Here is a 23,814-nt window from a genome sequence, read left to right as displayed (position 1 = left end):
TGTTGTCTTCAGTCCTGAGACTGGTTTGATGCAGCTCTCCATGCTACTCTATCCTGTGCAAGCTTCTTCATCTCCCAGTACCTACTGCAACCTACATCCTTCTGAATCTGCTTAGTGTATTCAGCTCTTGGTCTCCCTCTACGATTTTTACCCTCCACGCTGCCCTCCAATACTAAATTGGTGATCCCTTGATGCATCAGAAGATGCCCTACCAACCGATCCCTTCTTCTGGTCAAGTTGTGCCACAAACTTATCTTCTCCCCAATCCTGTTCAATACTTCCTCATTAGTTATGTGATCTACCCATCTAATATTCAGCATTCTTCTGTAGCACCACATTTCGAAAGCTTCTATTCTCTTCTTGTCCAAACTATTTATCGTCCATGTTTCACTTCCATACATGACTACACTCCATTTCAAGTACTTTCAGAAATGACTTCCTCACCCTTAAATCTATCCTCGATGTTAGCAAATTTCTCTTCTTCAGAAACGCTTTCCTTGCCATTGCCAGTCTACATTTTATATCCTCTCTACTTCGACGATCATCAGTTATTTTGCTCCCCAAATAGCAAAACTCCTTTTCTACTTTAGGTGTCTGATTTCCTAATCTAATTCCCTCAGCATCACCCGACTTAATTGGACTACATTCCATTATTCTCGTTTTGCTTTTGTTAATGTTCATCTTATATCCTCCTTTCAAGACACTGTCCATTCCGTTCAACTGCTCTTCCAAGTCCTTTGCTGTCTCTGACAGAATTACAATGTCATCGGCGAACCTCAAAGTTTTTATTTTTTCTCCATGGATTTTAATACCTACTCCGAATTTTTCTTTTGTTTCCTTTACTGCTTGCTCAATATACAGATTGAATAACATCGGGGAGAGGCTACAACCCTGTCTTACTTTCTTCCCAACCACTGCTTCCCTTTCATGTCCCTCGACTCTTGTAACTGCCATCTGGTTTCTGTACAAATTGTAAATAGCCTTTCGCTCCCTGTATTTTACCCCTGCCACCTTTAGAATTTGAAAGAGAGTATTCCAGTCAATATTGTCAAAAGCTTTCTCTAAGTCTACAAATGCTAGAAACGCAGGTTTGCATTTCCTTAATCCTTCTTCTAAGATACGTCGTAAGGCCAGTATTGCCTCGCGTGTTCCAGTATTTCTACGTAATCCAAACTGATATTCCCCGAGGTCGGCTTCTACTAGTTTTTCCATTCGTCTGTAAAGAATTCGTGTTAGTATTTTGCAGCTGTGGCTTATTAAACCTTCCTGCTTTCCCTTCTTTGCTTAGAACTGGGTTTCCATCTGAGCTCTTGATATTCATACAAGTGGTTCTCTTTTCCCCTAAGGTCTCTTTAATTTTTCTGTATGCATTATCTATCTTACCCCTAGTGAGATAAGCCTCTACATCCTAACATTTGTCCTCTAGCCATCCCTGCTTAGCCATTTTGCACTTCCTGTCGATCTCATTTTTGAGACGTTTGTATTCCTTTTTGCCTGCTTCATTTACTGCATTTTTATATTTTCTCCTTTCATCAATTAAATTCAATATTTCTTCTGCTACCCAAGGATTTCTACTAGCCCTCGTCTTTTTACCTACTTGATTCTCTGCTGCCTTCACTACTTCGTCCCTCAAAGGTACCCATTCTTCTTCTGCTGTATTTCTTTCCCCCATTTCTGTCAATTGCTCCCTTATGCTCTCCCTGAAACTCTGTATAACCTCTGGTTCTTTCAGTTCATCCAGGTCCCATTTGTTAAGCGTATATCTCTCTATATCTTGAATCTCTATCCCCCCTTCCAACTGCCAAATCAGTTTCAACCAAATTTGTCACAAATACAGCAGGCCTCACAAGTATCAGAACTCTTATTTTTATAACCTCTTATCTTCAATAGTACTGGAGAGATGGGCAAAAACGTCTTTTTCCAATTCCTGACATATAGGCTCCCTTGCACAGCAGATGTGATGTTGGGGAACAGTGTTGGTCTTCCCTATCGATCTGCTTCTTGAGGTACCCTATATGTCTGGGGCACAAAACGATTTTGCAATCTGAGGTGTGAAGGCTGCCTTGCATGAAAGGCATGCTGGGCAAGAGTAGTAGTGGCCTGCATTATCGACCTGCTTTGTGTGGCAGCCTACACATCAGAAGCAAAAATGGTTTTCAAGCCCCCTGGAAGTGGATACTCTGCAAGCCAGTCGTGTTTTTGGAAGTAGTATCAGCCTCCTTTATCGACCTGTAGCATTGCAGTTGCACATGTCAGGAGTACAGCTGGAGGAAGGTTGACATTGATAGAGTAAGGGATGGAAAAGGATTGGGGGCCGGAGGGAAGAACAGAAGGAGGAGGGGGAAGGAGTGGTGGACAGAGAGAGGGAGGTGAGGAGATGGATAAGGACAGGGGAGCAGAAGGAGATGAATAAGGTGAGGTGGAGAGGACAAGATATAGGGAAAGGGAAGAGACTGATAGGGAGAGGGTGCAAGAAGAAATGAATACTGAGAAGGGGAAAGAGGAGATGGACAGATAAAGTCACAGAGATATCTGGGGAGGAGGAGACAGACAATGAGGGCAAGAGAAGGAGATCAGCAGAGAGGAGGAGGAGGAATTGTCAAGAGGTGGGAAGGAAAAGATGGACAAAGAGGGGGTGAGGAGAAGACGGGCTGCGGTGGGGTGGAGATAGCGAGAGAGAAGAGCAATGTACCGATGGGCAGAGGCAGGAGAAGGGCATGGTCAGACAGATGGGGGACGGAGAAGATGATGAGAGTGAGGTGGAACAGGAGTTGGGAAAAAGGGGTGGGGAGAAGATGGATCAAGAGAGGGAGAGGAGAGGTGTGTGCAATATATGTGTCGAACACGTATGCAGGTGAAGCCGTGGGGAAAAGGCAAGTGCATTAATAAAAAAATAGTGGAAATCATAAACATATAAAGAATATACTTGATTTTAGTGCATTAGTGAAAGTTTTGTCGTCATGATAGGTGTGACTTAATACTGTTGCGATATTAGCTTTATCTAATACACTAATGGAATGTTGTTTATATGATTATGAATTCCGCTACGGTTTTTCATTAATACATTAATATGGTCTAGATCTTTAACTCCCACTGCACCCCACTCATCATTGTTCGCAAATAACAAACACGGAAGGCACGAAAGAGGGTTATGAACGTCACACTCCCAGATTCAACTCATTACATACACTTACATTTTAAATTTCCCTGTATACTCGCTTTTTTGCCTCCACCTATTGCCTTTAGATTTACAAGGGTAATAATGGTAACTAACTTGAATGTATTAATTTTATGTACCTAAACTGAACTGCATCCTTAGTGGCCCAAGACAGTGCTCTGTGTCTGTAAGTTCTGCTTGTCTGAATGTGTATGTGTTTACTACCTTAGAAGAAAACCTTTTGACTGAGACGGAAATGCATACTAGTCTGTTTGTTTGTGTCTGATTGTTACTCAATGTATGCTCTATATGGTGAGTAGCAGTCTATCCTTTTCACACTATTATCTTTAGTACATCCTGGATATTCCATTGTTAATTAAACTGTTTAAATGTATTTAAAGTTTACAAATTATGGTTTAAAATTGCGAGCAGTAAAATGAAGTGAAGAAAACTACAGCAGCAGTGAGAATCGAAATTGAGCTGACAAACTGCCAGTCGGTGTACAGACCACTGCATTAGAGTACTGGTATTTCAAGTGTTGCTCAAAAATTTCTCATAATCTAGTCGTCAATCTATAAAGAGCGTTTCAACTTTTCCTTAGGCCCACTCAGTAGAAATAGTGTAGGAGTATCTACCTGCTTCTACTCATACATTTCGTACTAAACTGGTGAGCCGTATCACACGCCTTCCCTCGGTTACATTTGATTGGAAGTAGGTCTACCTAACTCTTTGACTCTTCCAGAGATGTACTGGAAAAGATCCTCTTTAGCAGATCATCTACAGAATTCGCCATGTTGCTTGCACAATACTTTACATGCACGTTATACTTTACATGCACGTTATACTTTACATGCACTTTGAAAGAAAAATGCTGACGTGCTGCTGTGAGCAACGTAGCACACTTAGTGCAAGCAGGGACGACGTCACATGAGAGCATACACAGTCGAAGATAGACAGCTGCGTCCCTTTTCTGAGTATGAGTCGCTGACCATAATTTCAGCACTTGGCAGTTACTATGTAGAGAGCGCTACAAGACATGTTTTCGTCCATTAGCATTGTTGTTGTTGTTGTTGTTGTCTTCAGTCCTGAGACTGGTTTGATGCAGCTCTCCATGCTACTCTATCCTGTGCAAGCTGCTTCATCTCCCAGTACCTACTGCAACCTACATCCTTTTGAATCTGCTTAGTGTACTCATCTCTCGGTCTCCCTCTACGATTTTTACCCTCCACGCTGCCCTCCAACGCTAAATTTGTGATCCCTTGATGCCTCAAAACATGTCCTACCAACCGATCCCTTCTTCTAGTCAAGTTGTGCCACAAACTTCTCTTCTCCCCAATCCTATTCAATACCTCCTCATTAGTTACGTGATCTATCCACCTTATCTTCAGTATTCTTCTGTAGCACCACATTTCGAAAGCTTCTATTCTCTTCTTGTCCAAACTAGTAATCGTCCATGTTTCACTTCCATACATGGCTACACTCCAAACAAATACTTTCAGAAACGACTTCCTGATACATAAATCTATATTCGATGTTAACAAATTTCTCTTCTTCAGAAACGCTTTCCTTGCCATTGCCAGTCTACATTTTATATCCTCTCTACTTCGACAATCATCAGTTATTTTACTTCCTAAATAGCAAAACTCCTTTACTACTTTAAGTGTCTCATTTCCTAATCTAATTCCCTCAGCATCACCCGATTTAATTTGACTACATTCCATTATCCTCGTTTTGCTTTTGTTGATGTTCATCTTATACCCTCCTTTCAAGACACTGTCCATTCCGTTCAACTGCTCTTCCAAGTCCTTTGCCGTCTCTGACAGAATTACAATGTCATCGGCGAACCTCAAAGTTTTTACTTCGTCTCCATGAATTTTAATACCTACTCCAAATTTTTCTTTTGTTTCCTTTACTGCTTGCTCAATATACAGATTGAATAACATCGGGGAGAGGCTACAACCCTGTCTCACTCCTTTCCCAACCACTGCTTCCCTTTCATGCCCCTCGACTTTTATGACTGCCATCTGGTTTCTGTACAAATTGTAAATAGCCTTTCGCTCCCTGTATTTTACCCCTGCCACCTTTAGAATTTGAAAAAGAGTATTCCAGTCAACATTGTCAAAAGCTTTCTCTAAGTCTACAAATGCTAGAAACGCAGGTTTGCCTTTTCTTAATCTTTCTTCTAAGATAAGTCGTAAGGTCAGTATTGCTTCACGTGTTCCAACATTTCGACGGAATCCAAACTGATCCTCCCCGAGGTCTGCATCTACCAGTTTTTCCATTCGTCTGTAAAGAATTCGTGTTAGTATTTTGCAGTTGTGACTTATTAAACTGATAGTTCGGTAATTTTCACACCTGTCAACACCTGCTTTCTTTGGGATTGGAATTATTATATTCTTCTTGAAGTCTGAGGGTATTTCACCTGTCTCATACATCTTGCTCACCCGATGGTAGAGTTTTGTCAGGACTGGCTCTCCCAAGGGTATCAGTATTTCTAATGGAATGTTGTCTACTCCCAGGGCCTTATTTCGTCTTAGGTCTTTCAGTGCTCTGTCAAACTCTTCACGCAGTATCGTATCTCCCATTTCGTCTTCATCTACATCCTCTTCTATTTCCATAATAATGTCCTCAAGTACATCACCCTTGTATAAACCTTCTATATACTCCTTCCACCTTTCTGCCTTCCCTTCTTTGCTTAGAACTGGTCCATTAGCATATCAGCTTGAATTAAAAGAGAAATAGCGTAATGTCAGTGCGTTATTTACAGTATGCTGCAGCACATTAGCACATGATCACTGGAAGCCACTGACGACATGTATTTATGGATTCCATTTTTGTTCTCTGTTCAGCCAAACACTCGATGATCCCTAGTACAGCAATACTGTGACTGCTATGTGGGGTGCAGACAAGAATAATTTGAGATTAAGGGACTCTACATCCAAGTCAGACAATTATGTCTGCAGGAACTCTCCCCAACCTCTTTTCAGCCTCACTCATGGGGCTGTTGCAGTGCCATAGATAAACTGCCGAAGCAATTGCAACGAAGCGTCAGAATCTGAAGTACTGCCAAAATGTCGGTGAATCTCATATAGTACACTCAAGTTCAGAAAAAAAACAGAACGCTTTGAATGACTAGAGACAGGATGTTCATATTAACAGGACACGTGCATTAATATGTTCTGCAGAAATGATTAGCATTTCAGTCACCTCGGTTCAGCATGTGTCCTGTTGTCTAGGAGGCGCTGGGTCCGCCATGGGCCCTGATAATTTGTTCCATTCTGCATGCTTATAAGGCGCGAATGGCGTCCTGTGGTTTATCCATCCAAGCTGCGTTCACCTGTTTCCGAAGTTCATCTGTGGCGGTTGGTATTAGATCACAACACTGCACCCATCATTTCACCGTATCCCACACATTTTCGATTGGCAAGAAGTCACGTGATCTGGCGGGCCAGGATAAGAGGCTGACACCACTTGACACCAAGAAGGCATGTGCTCTTACAGCAAAATGTGGTCGTGCATTGTCTTTCTGAAAAATGGCGTCTGAGCTATGGTGCAGAAAGGGTATGGCTACGAGTCGAAGAATGTCATTCACGTAGATCACATTGGTCACACGCACCAACTGTGATTTGTGGTTGTATCCAATAACACCCAACACCATAAGGTACTGAGTTGGCACTGTACGTCTTGTGCGAATGCAATCACTGTGATCCCACTCCCGGTGTCTGTGACGAACCAAAATGTGGCCATCGCTTTCAAACAAACAGAATCTGAATTCGTCCGAAAACACTGTCTGATGCCATTTCTGTCCCCAGTGATGTTGTTGCCATTCGTCGAAGCTAGGCGGAGACGTGGACGATACGGACGTAACCCAAGCCGTAATAAACGGCGACGGACTGTCACCACCGGTGGTGTACGATGTGCTACACTGTTCCACGGTTGCGTCATAGCTGAGGAGGACGCAGATTTGTCCTGCAATACTGTGTCGGTCTTCCTGACAGGGGTGGTCTGAATAGTCGATGTGACCCATGTCATCGTGTTCTACGGCCTTCCATGAGCCATTCTGCACGCACTCATTGCAGTGACGAAACACTTCGCCTCCCGAGCACCAGTTACCCGGATGGATGCATCACATCCTCTCATGCCAATAATTCACCTTCTTTCAAACCCACTGATTTGACGGTTACAGGTTACACTGATCCCTTACCTTCGATTTACAGCGACAACGAGAGCCACTGGCACATTTTACCGGCTGGTAGTGTTGCGCCGCGATATCGATGTTCGCCTTGAACCCACGAGCTGACATGGTTCAAATGCTAACCATTTCTGAAGAACATACTAATTTACATGTCTTTTAAATAGGAACGTCCGCCGGCCGGGCTGGCCGAGCGGTTCTAGGTGCTACGGTCGCAGGTTCGAATCCTGCCTCGGGCATGGGTGTGTGTGATGTCCTTAGGTTAGTTAGGTTTAAGTAGTTCTAAGTTCTAGGGGACTGATGACCTCAGCAGTTAAGTCCCATAGTGCTCAGAGCCATTTGAACCATTTGAATGGGAACTTCCTATTTCTACCCGTTCAAGTTGTCATGTTTTTTTTTCTGAACTTGCCTGTATTAAGTACATAACGCTAGAGGATATATAATTGTACATAAAATTCGTATGCTAACGGCAAATGTAAACGGTGGATCCACCTAGATAGAAATCGAAGCTGTTTGAGAGGTTGTTTGGGTCCAAGTTAGTCTAAAAAGGAGATTGCCTACAAGAAGTTCATGCGACCTCTCATCGAATATTGCTCCAGTGTGAGGAACTCATACGAAACAGGACTAACATGGGATACTGAAATCGTACAAAGAAAGGCAACTGGAACGATGACAGGTTTATTTGAACCATCGCAGTGACATAAACTCTGAAAAAACTAGAACTGCCAAAAGACTGAATACGAGCATCAACCATTCCTCAGAAGTTTATTTACAAAGTTTTAAGTGACAATATTAAGTGACGGATCTATGAATAAAAAGCAGTTGACTGTATCGCTCCAGTAAGGATTACGAAGACAGGATTAGGGAAATAACAATACTGACTGAGCTGTTTAGCTGTCATTATTCTCGCGATCTCTATTCAAATGGAGTCGTGGTACAATTGGAAGAAATGTGGGAAGAAATGGGAAGAAATCTCCGTTACTCTCTTCGCAGTAGTTTGCAGAATGTGGAAGTAGATGTAAATGAAAATGAAATTCATTACAGTATCACTACCGAGCATGCTCGATTAGTCTTGGGCTAGCCGAAAGGGGCATATTGGTTTCACCTACGCAACCATGAGCGCCTAGCACGACTCGAGTTTTCCATCACGGCTCAGAGAGTAGCATAGTCCATGGGGCGAGGTGCATTGTTTGACTGGGTGTTGCTTTCATTTCATCGAAGGCGGCCGGGGTAGGTACTGAAAGAGGCACACCCAGCTTATCACATCTGTTTCTCACTCCACTTTATGAATGCCATACGTCTTCATGCTCCAAACGAAATAGCAGAATGTTATGATTCCACCCAGGATATCACACTAGGTATGAAGTACACGATGGCATTTAAGCATCGACAAGCTGATTGAAACACTCGTCCATGCATGTTGAATGTGCCTTCAGAATCAGACAGCCCCACCATAGCATTTATCCTCGCGGTCGAATCAGAACATCCATCAGGGTATATACCGTTTGATTATGATGGCAAACTCACTGCACATTGTGCCTACTGATGGTTAGTACAGTCTCCAATCTCTTCTTTGTCACCTCACTGACATCAATGAATAGCCATGTCATGGTCTTGGCCCTAGAGAAGACACTTGCGATACCGGGAGATCCTTTTTTCAGCTTGATGAAGTGCTACACAAGGGCACTGCATCCCACCCGGCATCCAGCTCAATATTGACAAATCACGTGACAAACACGCTGATGACCTTCCTCAAGAGTTACCAACTCAGCACTATCAACATCTGCAGCTTGGCGCAACTCCTGTGTGCTCATAGACACCGTTTGCAGCTGGACCAGCTACACCTGGTCATCTGAGCTCAGAGCTGGACGGCCGGGCCCTAGGACATTCTGGTGTACCTGCCTCAGTGGGTCCAGAGCCGAAAGGCAGGGCCCAGTACATTCTGGTGTACCAGTTCCATTACTAGGCGTGCACGTTTGGCTGCAGACTGGGTTGGGTAAAAGGCAACACTGAGGTGCAATTATTCGAATCCGCAGCTGGTCGGAGTTGAGTGGTCCATCGTTGTAACCAGATGCGATCAGTACCAGTCCTCTGGATACCCTGCACCAAGCTAGGCGCCATCTGCCTACACTGCTTCCTTCTTCTCCTCCTCCTCGTGCACAACCTTATGGTCTCTTGCTTCGTGATCGCCCTGCGCAGTAGCAGCTGCCTGCCATTCTACAGTCGTGCCAAGCCCTCACGTCGCTCCACGACCTCCATCTCTGGATTTTCTCCCTGAGCCAGACAAGCATGTGCACGTGACCATTCTTTGACACCCACGATACCTTACGACCCAGAGATGACAACACGTAGGTCACGCTGCTGAAAACCTCGGCAACACACTGCCTGTGCTACCCCTGTCCCACTCTCCCTTAAATAAAGCACTCGTCACCGAAGCTGTCCTCACCCTATGACGTTGGGACAAAAGGCTGGTCTATCATACACAGCAACACGTTTTGCAGCCAAGAAAGACACCGCCTGACCTCTCTGGCCCTATATGTTAGTTATAGAGCTGTTATATCCTTGTCTCGTAAATACTCACGGTTAACGTAGACATTGACAATGGCCGTATGAAGCATATCACTGTGTGAGGCGGGAGAGGGGGAAGGGAGGGGACTCGCATACGTGGTGCCCTTAGGGAGAGACTGTAACTTGGGGGTGGCTGTGCTACACAAAATCTTGGGTGACAAATGGCCAAAGAAAATGGCGACACGAAAAGCTAAAACGAGTTTCCTTTATTCTAAGAAGCTGTTCATACAGTTTGCCTGTGATGACACATTGGCAATCAGATTTTTTGTTTTTGTTATGGACTGAACTGTTTACATTGGTGTGTGACTGGCTTCCATTACTGGTTATGAGTTGGCTAGGAAATAGTATGGTCTTTTTGCCCCTCCCTGCCTCCGTGCCCCTTGACACCTGTATTATAGTTGAAAATTCGACTTAACACAGTGCAGCTGCTCTCAGGAGCGTTCCTGTTACTTGTTACTAGTATACCCAACAAGTGTACAGAGAAACGTGATGAATTTAGGACTGCAGTAAGCATTGTGTAATGGGTCAATATCTTTGTTAAACCGTGACATCTCGTTACATAAACCCGACCTGAGAAACCTCATGTCAGGCATGATACTGCACCAATCTAAGTATGTCAAGTGCTAACAATAAACACTGAAGGCACAGCGGTGTGAAATCCTATGCCTGGCAAGGATGAGCGAAAAACAAGAGAAAATGCTCCTGATAACACCCGGTAAATCGAGAGATTACATCTTGTGTTCGTAGACAACAAAAAAGGAGCAGAAGGCAGGGTAGTGGAAGGCGTGAGGAGGCGCTCGCAGACTCCAGAGGTACGGAGGTGTAGGAGGGGAGGCGGACCGAGCACCGTTCACTGGTGAAGAGTGTGTAAGGAAATGATGAGTGGAATGACATTCTAATTTTGTGAACAAGAGTATTTGTGAATAAGTGAAACGAAACCTGGTGAACTCAGGTAATAACGTATCACAGGAATAGTTGGTATCATAACTACAGGGAAATCAGTAACATAATAAACGAATTAAATGAAAATATTTTTTACGTCTTTTAACCGAATCCTCGGAGAAACACTTCCAGCACAGACAGGAACGACGCAAAAACGGCACCACGCGGAATTACCAAAAGCTAACCAAGGAACCAAGAATCGTTTTACAACACATTTCTCCAAATGAAAAGAACGACGTTTTATAATAGTTGGGGTACAGATAACTGGTTTGCTCGACGCAGTAGCGATAATTAAATTTGATGTGCAACTAAGTACAGTTCAGAAAAGTAGTGAGATGTCTTAGAAATAGCAGTTAGATCAGCTAAAATGAACAGTAATAAAACTTTCACTTGCGCGCAGACGTTAGTAACTTATTAAACAGGGACCATAAAACTATAATTAGTGTAAACAGCAACAATGCTACGAGAGTCCACTGATAAGCCAGAACATCATGACTACTGCCCACCGCGACGTTGGAAGCCGCCTGGTGATGTTGTGGGCACGTGATGCGGTACTAAAAGTACGTGACCTGAGTAGAGGCGCTTGGGGGGCCGCAAGTGGAGAAATGAATTGAGATAAGCGACTTTCTCAATGGGCAGATTATTACTAACCAGAGCCTGTGAACGAGTATCTAGAAAACGGCGAAGTGGTCGAATGCTCGTGCTGCTGTCGTGAGCATCTGCAGAAAGACGTAGAAGGACATTGGAACTACTGCTAGGTGGTAAATGACAGGATGTTCACGACTCTTCACAGAACGTGGGGTTTGAAGGATATCTGCTCTGTAGATGGTGGCCTGTGGTATCCCTGCCGGAAGAGCACAATACCGGTGCACGCATAAGTGTTTTGTAGCACACGGTTCATCGTACATCGCTGAACACTGAGGTCTGCAGCTGAGCACCCCTAGCTGTTCACATGTTGACCCAACGACACCGTCAATTACAATCAGAGTAGGCACAAGACCATCGGGATTCGACTTCCAAATAACGGAAACGTGTCGGCTCTTCGAGTGAATCACATTTTTGCTACACTAGGTCGATGGTCGTCTCCACACATGCCGCCGTCGAAGTAAACGGCGGCTCTAAACATGCAGTGCACCTCGCGCACGGACGCAGGCTGGTGGGAGCAGCATTACGTTATGTGGGAAGTTCTCCTGCCCTTGCACGGGACCTGTGGTAGTAATGGAAGACACGCTGACAGCTGTGAACAACCTGCATCCCTTCCTGCTTGATGTGTTCACCGACGGCGATCTCATCTTTCAGCAGTATAACTGCCCGTGTGTCAGAGTCACAACCGTGCTACACTGGTTTGATGAGCTTTATAGTCAACTCACGTTGATGTCTCGGCAACCAAATTCTGCTCATATGAATCCTATAGAAGCCATCAGGGTCGCTATTGGAAGCCATCACCGCGTACGCAAATCAACGGCCCGTTATTTCCGCGAATTACGTGATCTGTGCGTAGACATCTAATGACACATATGTCCACAAATATACCAACAAATTGTCGGAACCTCGATACGCAGAATGTGTGATGTATTTCGTTCCCAAGACGGACAAACAAGCTATTGGGCAGGAGAACATAATGTTCTGGCTCATCAGTGTAGGTTGGAGGTACTTTATCCTTACGTTGTCAGCGTAGGTGAGCATACTGCCGGCGATGTTGATGTCGGTGTAGTTTGGGAGTGGGTGCTTGAGCGGGAAGTGGCTGAGCACGGTGACGTTGTGGCCGCGCGCCGCCAGCTCCCGGAACAGCCGGCCGAACATCGTGAAGTGGCTGGGCGCCACGAACCAGAAGACGCCGAGGATGTTGGCGCCCGAGGCGCCGCCCGCCGACATCGCGAGCAACGCGGCTGCCAGCCACGTGCACGTCCACGTGCGCAGCGGGCACATCTCAGCAGCGAGCAGGGGAGGCGTCTGCACCGGACTAATGAAGACCTTCTCTGAAAACAGATACGAAAGATAGCGTTGCGCACAAACCAGGCGTTTACGAAGGGCCGATCAAAAAGTTTCAGTTCGAAGGCTGTAAAATGCAGAATGCGTATATCAGTCAAAGACAATGGCCGTGAACACTGAGACAGTCATCCACCCGACGCACAAGGTTGAAGATACCCATTGGGTAAAACACTGCATCGTGCTACGTGAGAAAGTCCGCAACTACCTGCTGCATATCCCCCGACCGGACCCATCCACGCTTCAATGTCTTTTTCAAAGGTGTGATAATCGTATGTGGAGAGATCAGGACTATTCCAGTTCCTTGGCGTACTGTGTTGCGACATCTGCGGTATGCGGCACGAGTGCCTCCTGTAGCAGATTTCCCAGACTCTTCGCCTTAATTTCTCCCGCACTGCGCAGTACCGTTCCTCACTGACGGACGCATGAAGTTCCTTCAAATGAATTAGCAGTGGGCTCCAATAACTAAAGACCAGGGTGAGCATCACCTTTCCAGCTTGAACGTCTTGGGACGAGTGGACGATGGATGACAAAACCGCACCGCAATTAAACAAAAATATCATCAGTGCGATTTAAATGCGGAACGTTTGGAGCGACGAAGTCACACTATACCACCTCACCCACGGGAGATCTACAGCGTAATTACTCACAGATACCCTTTTCCTGTGCTCCGTAGTTTTGGTGTAACTTTTAATCAACTTTTACGCTGGACGACAGCACACAGCACGAACTAAATCGGTGTTTCGCTTGATATCCTACCGACACACAACAATTTGGTACCGATCTCAGTGCCTGACAGCTGGAGCTTTGGGTGTCAGCGCGAAGTTTGTCTGAGGAAGAGTAATGAGAGTGTGAAACACATCCTCAAATGTACTCCAAGCACGAACTTTGCGACTGACGTCGAGAGACTGGGCCCGCTTCCACACGTGCACAACCGTTCGCTAATGGGTGACGGTTGTTCTCAGAATGGAATCACTACTTACTGTGCCATTATACGGGCTTAGAACAATGGATCAAAACTGTCGCAGATAAACAAAATGACACCCATGTGGTAATGGTGGTCTGTGCATTCACCAAATGCAAATCATCTGTCACACGGCGATTGCTTTTTCCGAAACATCACTTTTTGAGGGAAGATTATGGAGTTTGCCTCGTGCCAAACCGAAGCGTGGCTGCTCTCACTCTGCAAGCTAAAGACCTGTGGAGCATGGGGCGCGATCATGTGAGTCTCGTGGAATCTGTTTCAATGGGAATTCAAATTGGGATGAAGTTGCGCACTCACTGACGTTTTGTCAGGCTATCGAAATATTTGACTGACCCCTCTGGATGGAAAACCTCTGACTGGACGTTGTTGGAATAATCTATGAACAACAGAGGCCTGAACATTTCACGAAGCTGCCAGCGGCCTTACCTTGCGTCTCGCTCAGTAAATGACTAGGAGATGTTCGACCGAGATGGACTCCGCATGTGACTTCCATGACCGTCGCAATGCCAATAGCACCCCAACGCTCAAACGATTAATGGCACACTATTTCCATCACACACCTGAAATACCTTTTTTGATTCTGAGCGTTCCGCCACCCTTGCTCTAGGTGTAGAGTAATTGATTACTAAAAAAAACTTTCACGGTCCCAGGATTGAACACCATCGCCACTTCAACTTTTAGTAACGATCATCAGCAACGGGGCCAAAGACTTCCGGAATAAAGAGTCACCCTAGTTTCACTAACGCCATTGCCAAATAGCGCGTAGAGAATAGAAGCTTTCGAAATGTGGTGCTACAGAAAAATGCTGAAGTTTAGATGGGTAGATCACATAACTAATGTGGAGGTATTGAATAGAATTGGGGAGAAGAGGTATTTGTGACACAACTTGACGAGAAGAAGGGATCGGTTGGTAGGACATATTCTGAGGCATCAAGGGATCACCAATTTTGTATTGGAGGGCAGCGTGGAGAGTAAAAATCGTAGAGGGAGACCAAGAGATGAATACACTAAGCAGATTCAGAATGATGTAGGTTGCAGTGGGTATTGTGAGATGAAGAGGCTTGCACAGGATAGATTAGCATGGAGAGCTGCATCAAACCAGTCTCAGGACTGAAGACCACAATAACAACAACAACAACAACGAATCGGGGCGTGGACTGTCAGAAATCTCAACGTGGTAGGGATCCTAGAAAATATGAAAAGGAAAATGCTAAGGCACAATCTAATATAGTCGCTAGGAGGGGGGATTCAATTAAAAGAAATTGAAAGAAGACAAGGAGTTCTGGTGAGATGAGTATAGGATAGTATAGGATAATATCAGCAGCAGCAGAAAGAACAGAGTGAGTTACTGTCAACAGTTCAGTGGCAAGATTGTTCTCATCAGAATCGACAGCAAACCAGAACCGACAATAGTTCAGATATACATGTCGACGTCGCAAGACGAAGATGAGGGGATGGAGAAAGTACAGTATATGATGATACTGAACGTGTAATTTAGTATGTAAGGGGAGTAGAATATCAAATAGTCATGCGATATTGTAATGCGGCTATAGGGGAAGCAATGGAAAAAAGGGTTATGGGAGAATATGGGCTTGGTGCTAGGAATGAGAGAGAAGAAAGACCGATTACGTTCTACAATAAATTTCACCTAGTAACAGCGAATACTTTATTCAAGAACGACAAGAGGAGGCACTATACTTGGAAAAGGCCTGACGATATGGGAAGATTTTAATTAGATTACATCAAGGTCAGACAGAGATCTGAAATCAGATACTGGATTGTAAGACACAGACAGGAGCAGATACAGACTTAGATCGCATTTTCGCAGTGATGAAAAGTAGGCTGAAGTTTGAGATTAGTCAAGAAAAAATCAATGCGCAAAGAAGAGGTGTCCATGACTACTAAGGAATGAGGAGATACTTTCAAGTTCTCTGAGGCTATGGATACTATGATGAAGAACAACTCAGTAGGCACTTCAGCTGAAGAGGAATGGATGTTTCTAAAAAGTACAAGAAGTTGGAAAGAAAAACTTGGCTACAAAGAAGGTAACGACGAAGAAACCATGAGTTACGCAAGAAGTACTTCAGTTGATCGATGAAAGAAGGAAGTACAAAATTTTTCAGGGAAATTCAGGAATATAGGAAAAGTCACTTAGGAATGAAATAAATAGGTAGTGTAGAGAAGCTAAGGCGAAATGGCTGAAGGAAAAATGTGAATACATCGAACAGGAAATGATTGTTGGAAAGACTGACTTAACGTGTAGATAAGTCAAAACAGCCTTCCGTGAAATTAAAAGAAAGGTTGCTAACGTTCATGGGAATGAAACTGTTAAATGCAGGGGAGAGAACGGATATGTGGAAAGAGTACATTGAATACTTCTGTGAGAGGTATGATGTGCTGACGTGACAGGAGAAGAAACGGAGTCGATATAGAACAGATAGGGGATACAGTAAAAGAATCAGAATTTAAAGAGCTTTGCAAGATTTACGATCGAATAATGCAGAAGGATAGACAACATCCTGTCAGAATTTCTAAAATCATTGGAGGGTAAAATGCATCAGTCTGACGATACACCATCTGACTTTCTGATAAACGCCAGCCACACAATTCTGAAGACTGCAAGAGCCGAGAAGTGCGAGAATTATCGCACAGTCAGCTTTATAACCGAAGCATCCAAGTTTCTGACAAGAATAACACACAGAAGAATGAAACAGAAAATCGAGGACGTGTTAGGTGACGATCAGTTTGGCTTTAGACACCAGCGAGGCAATTCTGATGTTGTGGTTGGTTGGAAACAATACTGAAGAAAATTCGAAACACTTTAATAGGATTTTTTAATCTGGAGAAAGCATTCGAGAATGTAAAATGTTGCAAGATGTTCGAAGCAAGGAGGACATCAACAGCAGAATAGAACTGGCAAAATGGCATTCCTGGCCAAGAGAAGTCTACTAGTGTCAAACACAGGACTTAATTTCAGGAAGAAATTTCTGAGAATGTACGTTTGGAACAAACTGTTGCATGATAGTGAAACACGGACTGTGGGAAAACCAGAATAAAAGAAAATCAAAGTATTTGAGGTGTTGTGTTGGAGCAGAATTTTGAAAATCAGGTGGACTGATAAGGTAAGGAATGAGGAGGTTCTCCCAAGAATAGGTGAGGAAACGGATTGGTGGAAAAAACAGACAAGAAGTAGGGACAGGATGGTAGGACATCTGTTAAGATACCAGGTACTAGAGGCAGCTGTAAGTACTGCTCTGAGAGGAAGAGGTTGGCGCAGGAGAGGAACTCATCGTGGGCTGCATGAGCCCGGCAGAAGACTGATAGTATATCTTAAATGCATAATGTGTCAGCGCAATGCAAGTACATTTCTGGCGGAGTAATAGTTTCAACTTATTGGTACTGAGCAGTGCGTGGCTCATGTTCCCGCCATCATGTATTTTACACCCTGTTTTTAACGTACTTCCACCTTACTAGGTTAATTTAAATTACGGGTGTCACTAAGTTGCTGCTTTGCCTGACCGTAGGCGGCGCTAGCAGCGTGTATCGATATATCCCCTCTCGTAGTATCTTTGCTCTACTGCTATGACTTTCCGTTGGTTGTCTGTTGCAAGCGAGTTCGGATCGCGAGTTCGGGCTGTCAGTCAGTTGGAACGTGTCTGGAGCGCAGTCCGGACCTGCCAGTCGGGGAGCTGCAGTGCGGCGCTGGTGCAGTCGGGTTGGGGCAGCAGTGAGGTCTGCGTCGACATGGCTCGCCCGACCATTGCCGCCACACATCACTTGAGCCGGGCCACGGTCTTGGTGGATCGTCGGACGGTCGTCCTACCGGACGACGCGTTTTGGCTCGCCGATCGTTCATGAGTCGGCTTTGTGTGTGTGTGTGTGTGTGTGTGTGTGTGTGTGTGTGTGTACATCGACTCCCGATTTGACTTCGTGCGTGCTTAGTTACTGTTTGGTATCGTTCAGGTCTTCTAGCAAGTGTTTGCCAGATTGTGTGTGCAGTTGTCGTTATTTCCACTGTTTTAGACGTTGTCGGCATTCTGCAAGCAGTCGACCGGTTGGTGCGGACCAGTGCGGTATCTCCTTGCGGCGCGGTCGGCTGCGTCCGCTGGCGGTCCCTGTGCAGTGTCGGAGCGTGTGAGGAGCTGTCCGATCGCTACGAGCTTCGTGGCTCACCGAGCCAGAATGTCAAGGTTGAGTGGTGTCTGAAGTACCCAAGCCACTTCCATTCATGTTGTGTGGTTCGTTTCGGTGGTTCGCTGTTGGGGAGGTTTTCCTGTGAGTAGCACCGAGTATTCTGACCTCCAGCAAGGTTTCTGGTGCCACTAAAAAGAGGACGTGATGATTGTATAATTTATGTTCAATGATTCTTTTTCTTTTTCTGGTAATTATGTGAAGTTTTCGAAATGACACACCCGCCATTTAACTGTATATAATGTGATTATTTCACTATCTAGATTTCGACCATCCGCCATTTTCCGGTGTTATTAAACTAAAACTAAACTCCGCTAGAACAGGTCTCAGAAGACCCTAACGGTACCGAGCAACCGGCGTGTGGTCAACAGGGCATAGGCGTGACTGGATACGATTGTGGAGGGGCATGTAGTCAACACACCGCTCTGCCCGCCATATATCAGTTTACGAGACCGGAGCCGCTACTTCTCAGTCAAGTAGCTCCTCAGTTTGCCTGACAGGGGCTGAGTGTGCCCCGCTTGCCAACAGCACTCGGCAGACCGGACAGTCACCCATCGAAGTGCTAGCCCAGCCCGACAGCGCTTAACTTCGGTGATCTGGCAGGAGCCGGTGTTATCGCTGCGGCAACGCCGCTTCCAATCGTTACAACTTAAAAAAATCGTCCGACTTGTGTGAAATACATCGTCGAAGAATGTTGTGAAACTGTTATGTAATTTAGACGATCGAAACGTAAGTGTAAGCTTTATTGCTCTGTTTGTAATCGTCAGTTATCGTGGGCAATAATGTTTAACGTTTAATTACAGCTAAATGAAGTTTACATTTGTGTTTTGGACGTCTGATTTAAATCACAGCTTCACTACATTTTTTTCGACTATGACTTGTGTTTCACACAAGTCGGTCAATTTTTCACATAGTAACACTTGAAAATGCACTAAGGCCGAAATCTGGGCAGTGAAATAAACACATTATATACAGTCAGCTGGCGTAAATATCTTTTGGAAAACCATTTATGAACAACGAGCGCGTGAGTTTTGATTCATCCGGTTTCTACACCCGAGTTAGAATACTACCTTCACGGGTCTCACAAATCCGTCAGCTTATCAGATAGAAACTTCCCGGCCAGCGGAAACGAGTCTCAAGAGGAGGAGCTGTTTAGCGTTTCCGTGTCAACACAGCCTGCAGTGGTGAAGACGCCGAATTCACATTCTGGAGGGTAGTAAAAACACCGGTACTCCTCTTCGTATCAACAGTGGCAGCAAAGTAGCATTTTATTTGTAACGGATGACGATGTAAAGAAGATGACGGTACAGGAGTCGCGGAAAAGGCCCGCCAAAAGTGATTGGCATCACTGTGATAGCCTCTCAACTAGTGTGTTGCTCGGAAACTACGCGAAAAGCAGGCAGAGTAACAAGAATTGCTAATGATTACTCGGGTGTGAGTTTACTGGTAGTGCAGAGGCGGAAACGAGTGACACAACAGCCTCGCAGTGACGTCACCGCTGGCAGCTGCACGCGAGGTCAAGACAAATGAAGGGAATTAGCGCGCGCGCGTGCGCCGGCACTCACCAGCACGTGTCCCGTAGTCCACGCCTCCGCCTCTCCTCGCCGCGGGCGCGCAGCCAAAACGTAGCCAGCCGGGGCCGCACTGACCCGCCACAGTCGAGCATCTTCGTATTAAAAAAGGCGGCTGCGTCGCACAGGGCACGTGGGCCACGTGGGCCCTCAGTGCGCAGGCGCGCCGTTACGCAACACGCTCAGTGGGAGGGGCTGGGGAACCGCTTCATCACGGCGGTGGGCAGATGAGCTGCCGCCGGCGCCTCTCCTCTGTCGCCGCAGCTGAAACAAACTGCGGCACTTTTAGCGCCTGGCAGCGTGGTGGCGGAGCCAAGTGCGATACGCCCACTTTACCTCCTGGACAACCTCGCGCGTCGGTACAGACGGGGGAAACTGTCGTCCGAGGAGCACACGGGGTCCTGGGAAGGTCGAGGTGCAAATCGCTGTGCAGTCTCGCCAAGACGAATTCCTGGATTGTCTTTTCCCCACCTATCCCAGTTCGTGCCTCGGCCCCGTGTTTAACCAGCATATCAACGACGGGACGTTGAAGTGTAATGTTGTATTGTGTTGTATTGTATGGAACGGCTGAGAGGCTTCGTCTCCACCGTAGCCCTCAGTGCTTCACAACCCCACAACAGGCTACAGAAGCCCACTCACCCACCGGCGGTGGGCCACCTCCGGAACATCACACACCAGACGAGAGTAATACCAAATGCTTGCTTGGTAGAGTAATTACGGTGTACACGTAAGTGGAGACAGTGTTTGCGCAGCAATCGCCGACATTAACTGAGACGGAATGTGGGTAACCAGCCCCCATTCGCCGAGGCACATGGAAAACCGCATTAAAAACATCCACTGGCCACCACACCGGACCTCGACACTAATTCGCCGAGCGGATTCGTGTCGGAGACCGGCACGCCTTCCCTCCTGGAAAGCAGTGTGCTAGATCGCACGTCTAACCAGGAAGGCAGTGTAATGTTACTCGCGTGCGAAACGCTACAGCTGACTAAGTCAGCGTTATGCGAAGTACACGAAAAGGAACGATCAAGAAAACTACCGAGAAATTACGAACGAGAAAAGGAATCATCAGCTGTGAGAAAACTTCACATCCTCACCTTCCGTAAGTTGTCTGTCACCTTCGCAATCTTTTACTTCGTCTTCCAAGCTATCGTTATCTTTTTATTTATATTTCTTCACTTTTACTCGTAATCTTTCATCACTTGAGACTTCTCACAAGTCTCATCTCCGCACTCTAGGTATAAATTTCTTGTTTACCACATGTCATTAACTTTTATAAACTAGTCTTCCTACAGCAACAGTCTTCCAAAACTTTAATGACGTATGTTACTATTCCTTGCTTTCTTCGTGCTGATTAATTTTTAAAAAAATGATGCGTAAAACCGCCGAAAAAAGCTGCAAACGGAATAATATCTATGAATAGGGAAAGTGACAATGAACATAATCGAAACAAGACAGAATACTAAAATAAATAGTGTGTAAACAAATCGTCCACAAATTAAGGAGGTAACACATTTATTATGTATGACCTTAGGAGCCGAGCGTCGTGGAAGAACACAGCGCTCAAATATGAGAGCAGTGGGTTACAGAGCGGTTCTGGAGAGGACAGGGAAGGTCAACAAGCAAATATACATTTTAATTTCCACTGTCTATACTTCTACGAAGAAATTCATACAACTTTGTCAGCATGACCAGGAAGGATTCAGGATTGACACTCAAAGCAGTGGAAGTTCATATTCTTCCATGAATTTAGCACAGCATGCAAACCGTACTTACAGGTGTATGAAACTTTAGAATTTTCCAAATCTATTAAAAACTGTGGTAAAAATTGAGATAATTAACCATAAAATTTTAGTTTTTTCTAAACACGATTTTAAATTGTAACAGCTCATTAATTTTTTCATAAAATAAATAAACTCTAGATTTGTCATACACCTGTAAGTATGGGTTGTATGTCGTGCAAATTTCATCAAAGAATCTCTCTTACTCTGAAGAAAAGCAACAAATGCAGCAAATAGTAAATGAAAATTATGGGATTTCACATGTAAGAAAAGTCTTTTTATGGTTTTGAACTTCCATTGCTATGAGTGTGGATCCTGGATCCTTCCTGGTCACGCTCGCAAAGTTTTATGAATTTATTCGTAAAAGCATACACAGTGGAAATTAAAATGTCCTGTGGCGCGTCTCCTGCTCTAGGTCGGCCCGTTTGACGTTCTACCCCGCCCCCCCCCCCTACCGCCCCCCTAAGTAAGGAAACTGTACAATATTCATTTATTTGAAATGATAACCGCGGTAGGCTTAACAGGTATCAACAGATGTACAACAAGAAAATTTAAAGAAAGATATTTAACAATCTGTGAAACATGAACATGAACATACGCTGTCGATACGAATCGCTTAACATCGTGCTTAACTGCATACCGGTCAACTTTTGTAACGCAACATAGCTGAGATCCTGCGTGGCACGTATACGACAAAGTCCTTGGTAGGTTTCCGGGGTGTGTGACACCTGCTGTCTAAGCGCGGGTCAGGCAGTCCCAGCAAATCACGGGCCGGGCGTTCGCGCGCTTGGAACCGGAGCGGCATAACGACGAAGGTGTGTTACATCGTATTAAGATTAGGAAAATTTGGTGACCGAAACACGAACATGATTTCATTGCCACGCTCCTCAAACATGTGAGGGCGATTCCGGGGTCACAGCCAATCACCCTACTGCAAGATGCCACTGCCCACGGGAAGGACATCTGCCACGGGTTGTCCGCAGTAAGGGCCACGCAGTCCACAGCTGCCACGGTGCTTTCGATTACAGCAGCAGGTGCCTCGACAGCCCCACAGGATAACACTGCCCTCATCGCCTTGCGTCTGCGGCGCGGTGATTGTTTCCAGCAGCCGCTCTTCTGAAAGATGGCGGATCAGGCCACGACGGTCGTCCACGTGTAGCGAGAAGCGTGATTCACCCGACCAGCCGACACGTTTTCACTGACTTGAGGACAACTAGGAGTCGTCTGCTGTGGAGCCCTGTGTTTAGCACCCTCAACTGAATGGTGCGCGCTGAAACACCAGCCTCCACTAGCAACGTACGCTTTGTCAGACCTGCCACAGGGCGCGGAATACCCTGCCCTCCAGAGGAGGCGCACCTCCGACCTCCGAGGTGTGGACTTCCATTAACTTGTCGCCTACTTGTGCTTTCACCGTCTTTCAACCAGTTTCCATAGACGATCACCGTAGCAGGTCGCGAACAGCCGACCAGTTTCGCCATATCGGAGACGCTCGTTCCCAGCCTCCGGGGCATCAGATTTTACACGCTGTCAGTGTCGCTTATATCAGCGGAGTTCCCTATATCCCACTAGTATTGTCGCTGCTTTCGGCTCTGTCCCGCTAGTACATTTTCCTTACGGTGTGATGAGCTCGTGTCACACACACACACACACACACACACACACACACAAAGAAAAACCGCAGTTTGGAGTGTCCATGATGTTTCTGCTCCACAATGAATGCAAATCTTATTTTGGTATTCTTACAACGTAGCCTTTCCCAGTGCCTACTTACAATCTACTGTATATTAACGATCTAGTGCATGATCCTGAGACCTCTGTGAGTTCACTCGTGGCCGTCGCTGTTGTCTACAGGGAGGTCGCAGCTCTAGAAGACGACTGACAACGTGGTAAGCCCCGCCGAGGATCAACGATCGGGGTAGGCTCTCGAAGTTGACCCCGAGCGTAAACAAATGTAGCACATTGCACGTAAATTAGGGAAGAGATTACGAAACGTCCGTGGTGTGAGTAGATTTCGTAATGTGCGATAGTACTTCTTGTTTCAATCTGTCAGGCAGTACTCTAGGTGACAGTCGCCCCTCAGCAACTATATGTAACAGTGTTATGGTGATAACTAATAAATATTTTGCCCTTATGGTGGAGATCAACTGCACGTAATGTAATATCGTCCAGATAAATTATTTTAGAAAAGGTTATAGGCTTTAATTTATATTGAAACGAAAGGTACTGGGTGTGACTATATAAATTTTCTATCACTAGGACACAAGAGTGAAATATGATAAGCGAACATAATAACACAGAATTAGAAAGAATTTGAAAGTTGTTACAGCGCAGTTGATAGTCAGGAATGGGTGGAGTCCTACACTGTGGTTCCCATTGGGAATGTGGATGACACAATCTGGCTGTAGTTCACTGGACCGACAGTCACAGTGAGTAGCAAA

The 23,814-nt window shown here is 45.4% G+C and overlaps 1 protein-coding gene across 2 annotated transcripts in view; it reads right to left on the bottom strand.

Annotated features, from left to right (window-relative positions):
• Window positions 1-19,872, bottom strand: part of LOC126271890 (UDP-glucosyltransferase 2-like) — a 108,290-nt gene extending 88,418 nt beyond the window's left edge. The window contains exons 1-2 of one of the 2 annotated variants that reach the window (XM_049974269.1): window positions 19,590-19,872; window positions 12,525-12,838 (exon numbers count right to left, since the gene is read on the bottom strand). In XM_049974269.1, coding sequence (XP_049830226.1) covers window positions 12,525-12,788 — 264 coding nt within the window. In that variant the 5' untranslated portion in view covers window positions 12,789-12,838; window positions 19,590-19,872. The remainder of the gene's footprint in view (window positions 1-12,524; window positions 12,839-19,589) is intronic. The other variant, XM_049974270.1, reaches the window with a different exon arrangement.
• Window positions 19,873-23,814: the final 3,942 nt, after the last annotated feature.

The sequence above is a fragment of the Schistocerca gregaria genome, chromosome 5 (genome assembly GCF_023897955.1).
Source record: "Schistocerca gregaria isolate iqSchGreg1 chromosome 5, iqSchGreg1.2, whole genome shotgun sequence".
Lineage (NCBI taxonomy): Eukaryota > Metazoa > Arthropoda > Insecta > Orthoptera > Acrididae > Schistocerca > Schistocerca gregaria.
The sequence above is the reverse complement of the archived record's forward strand: the minus strand, read 5'-3'. Positions and strand labels throughout refer to the sequence as shown.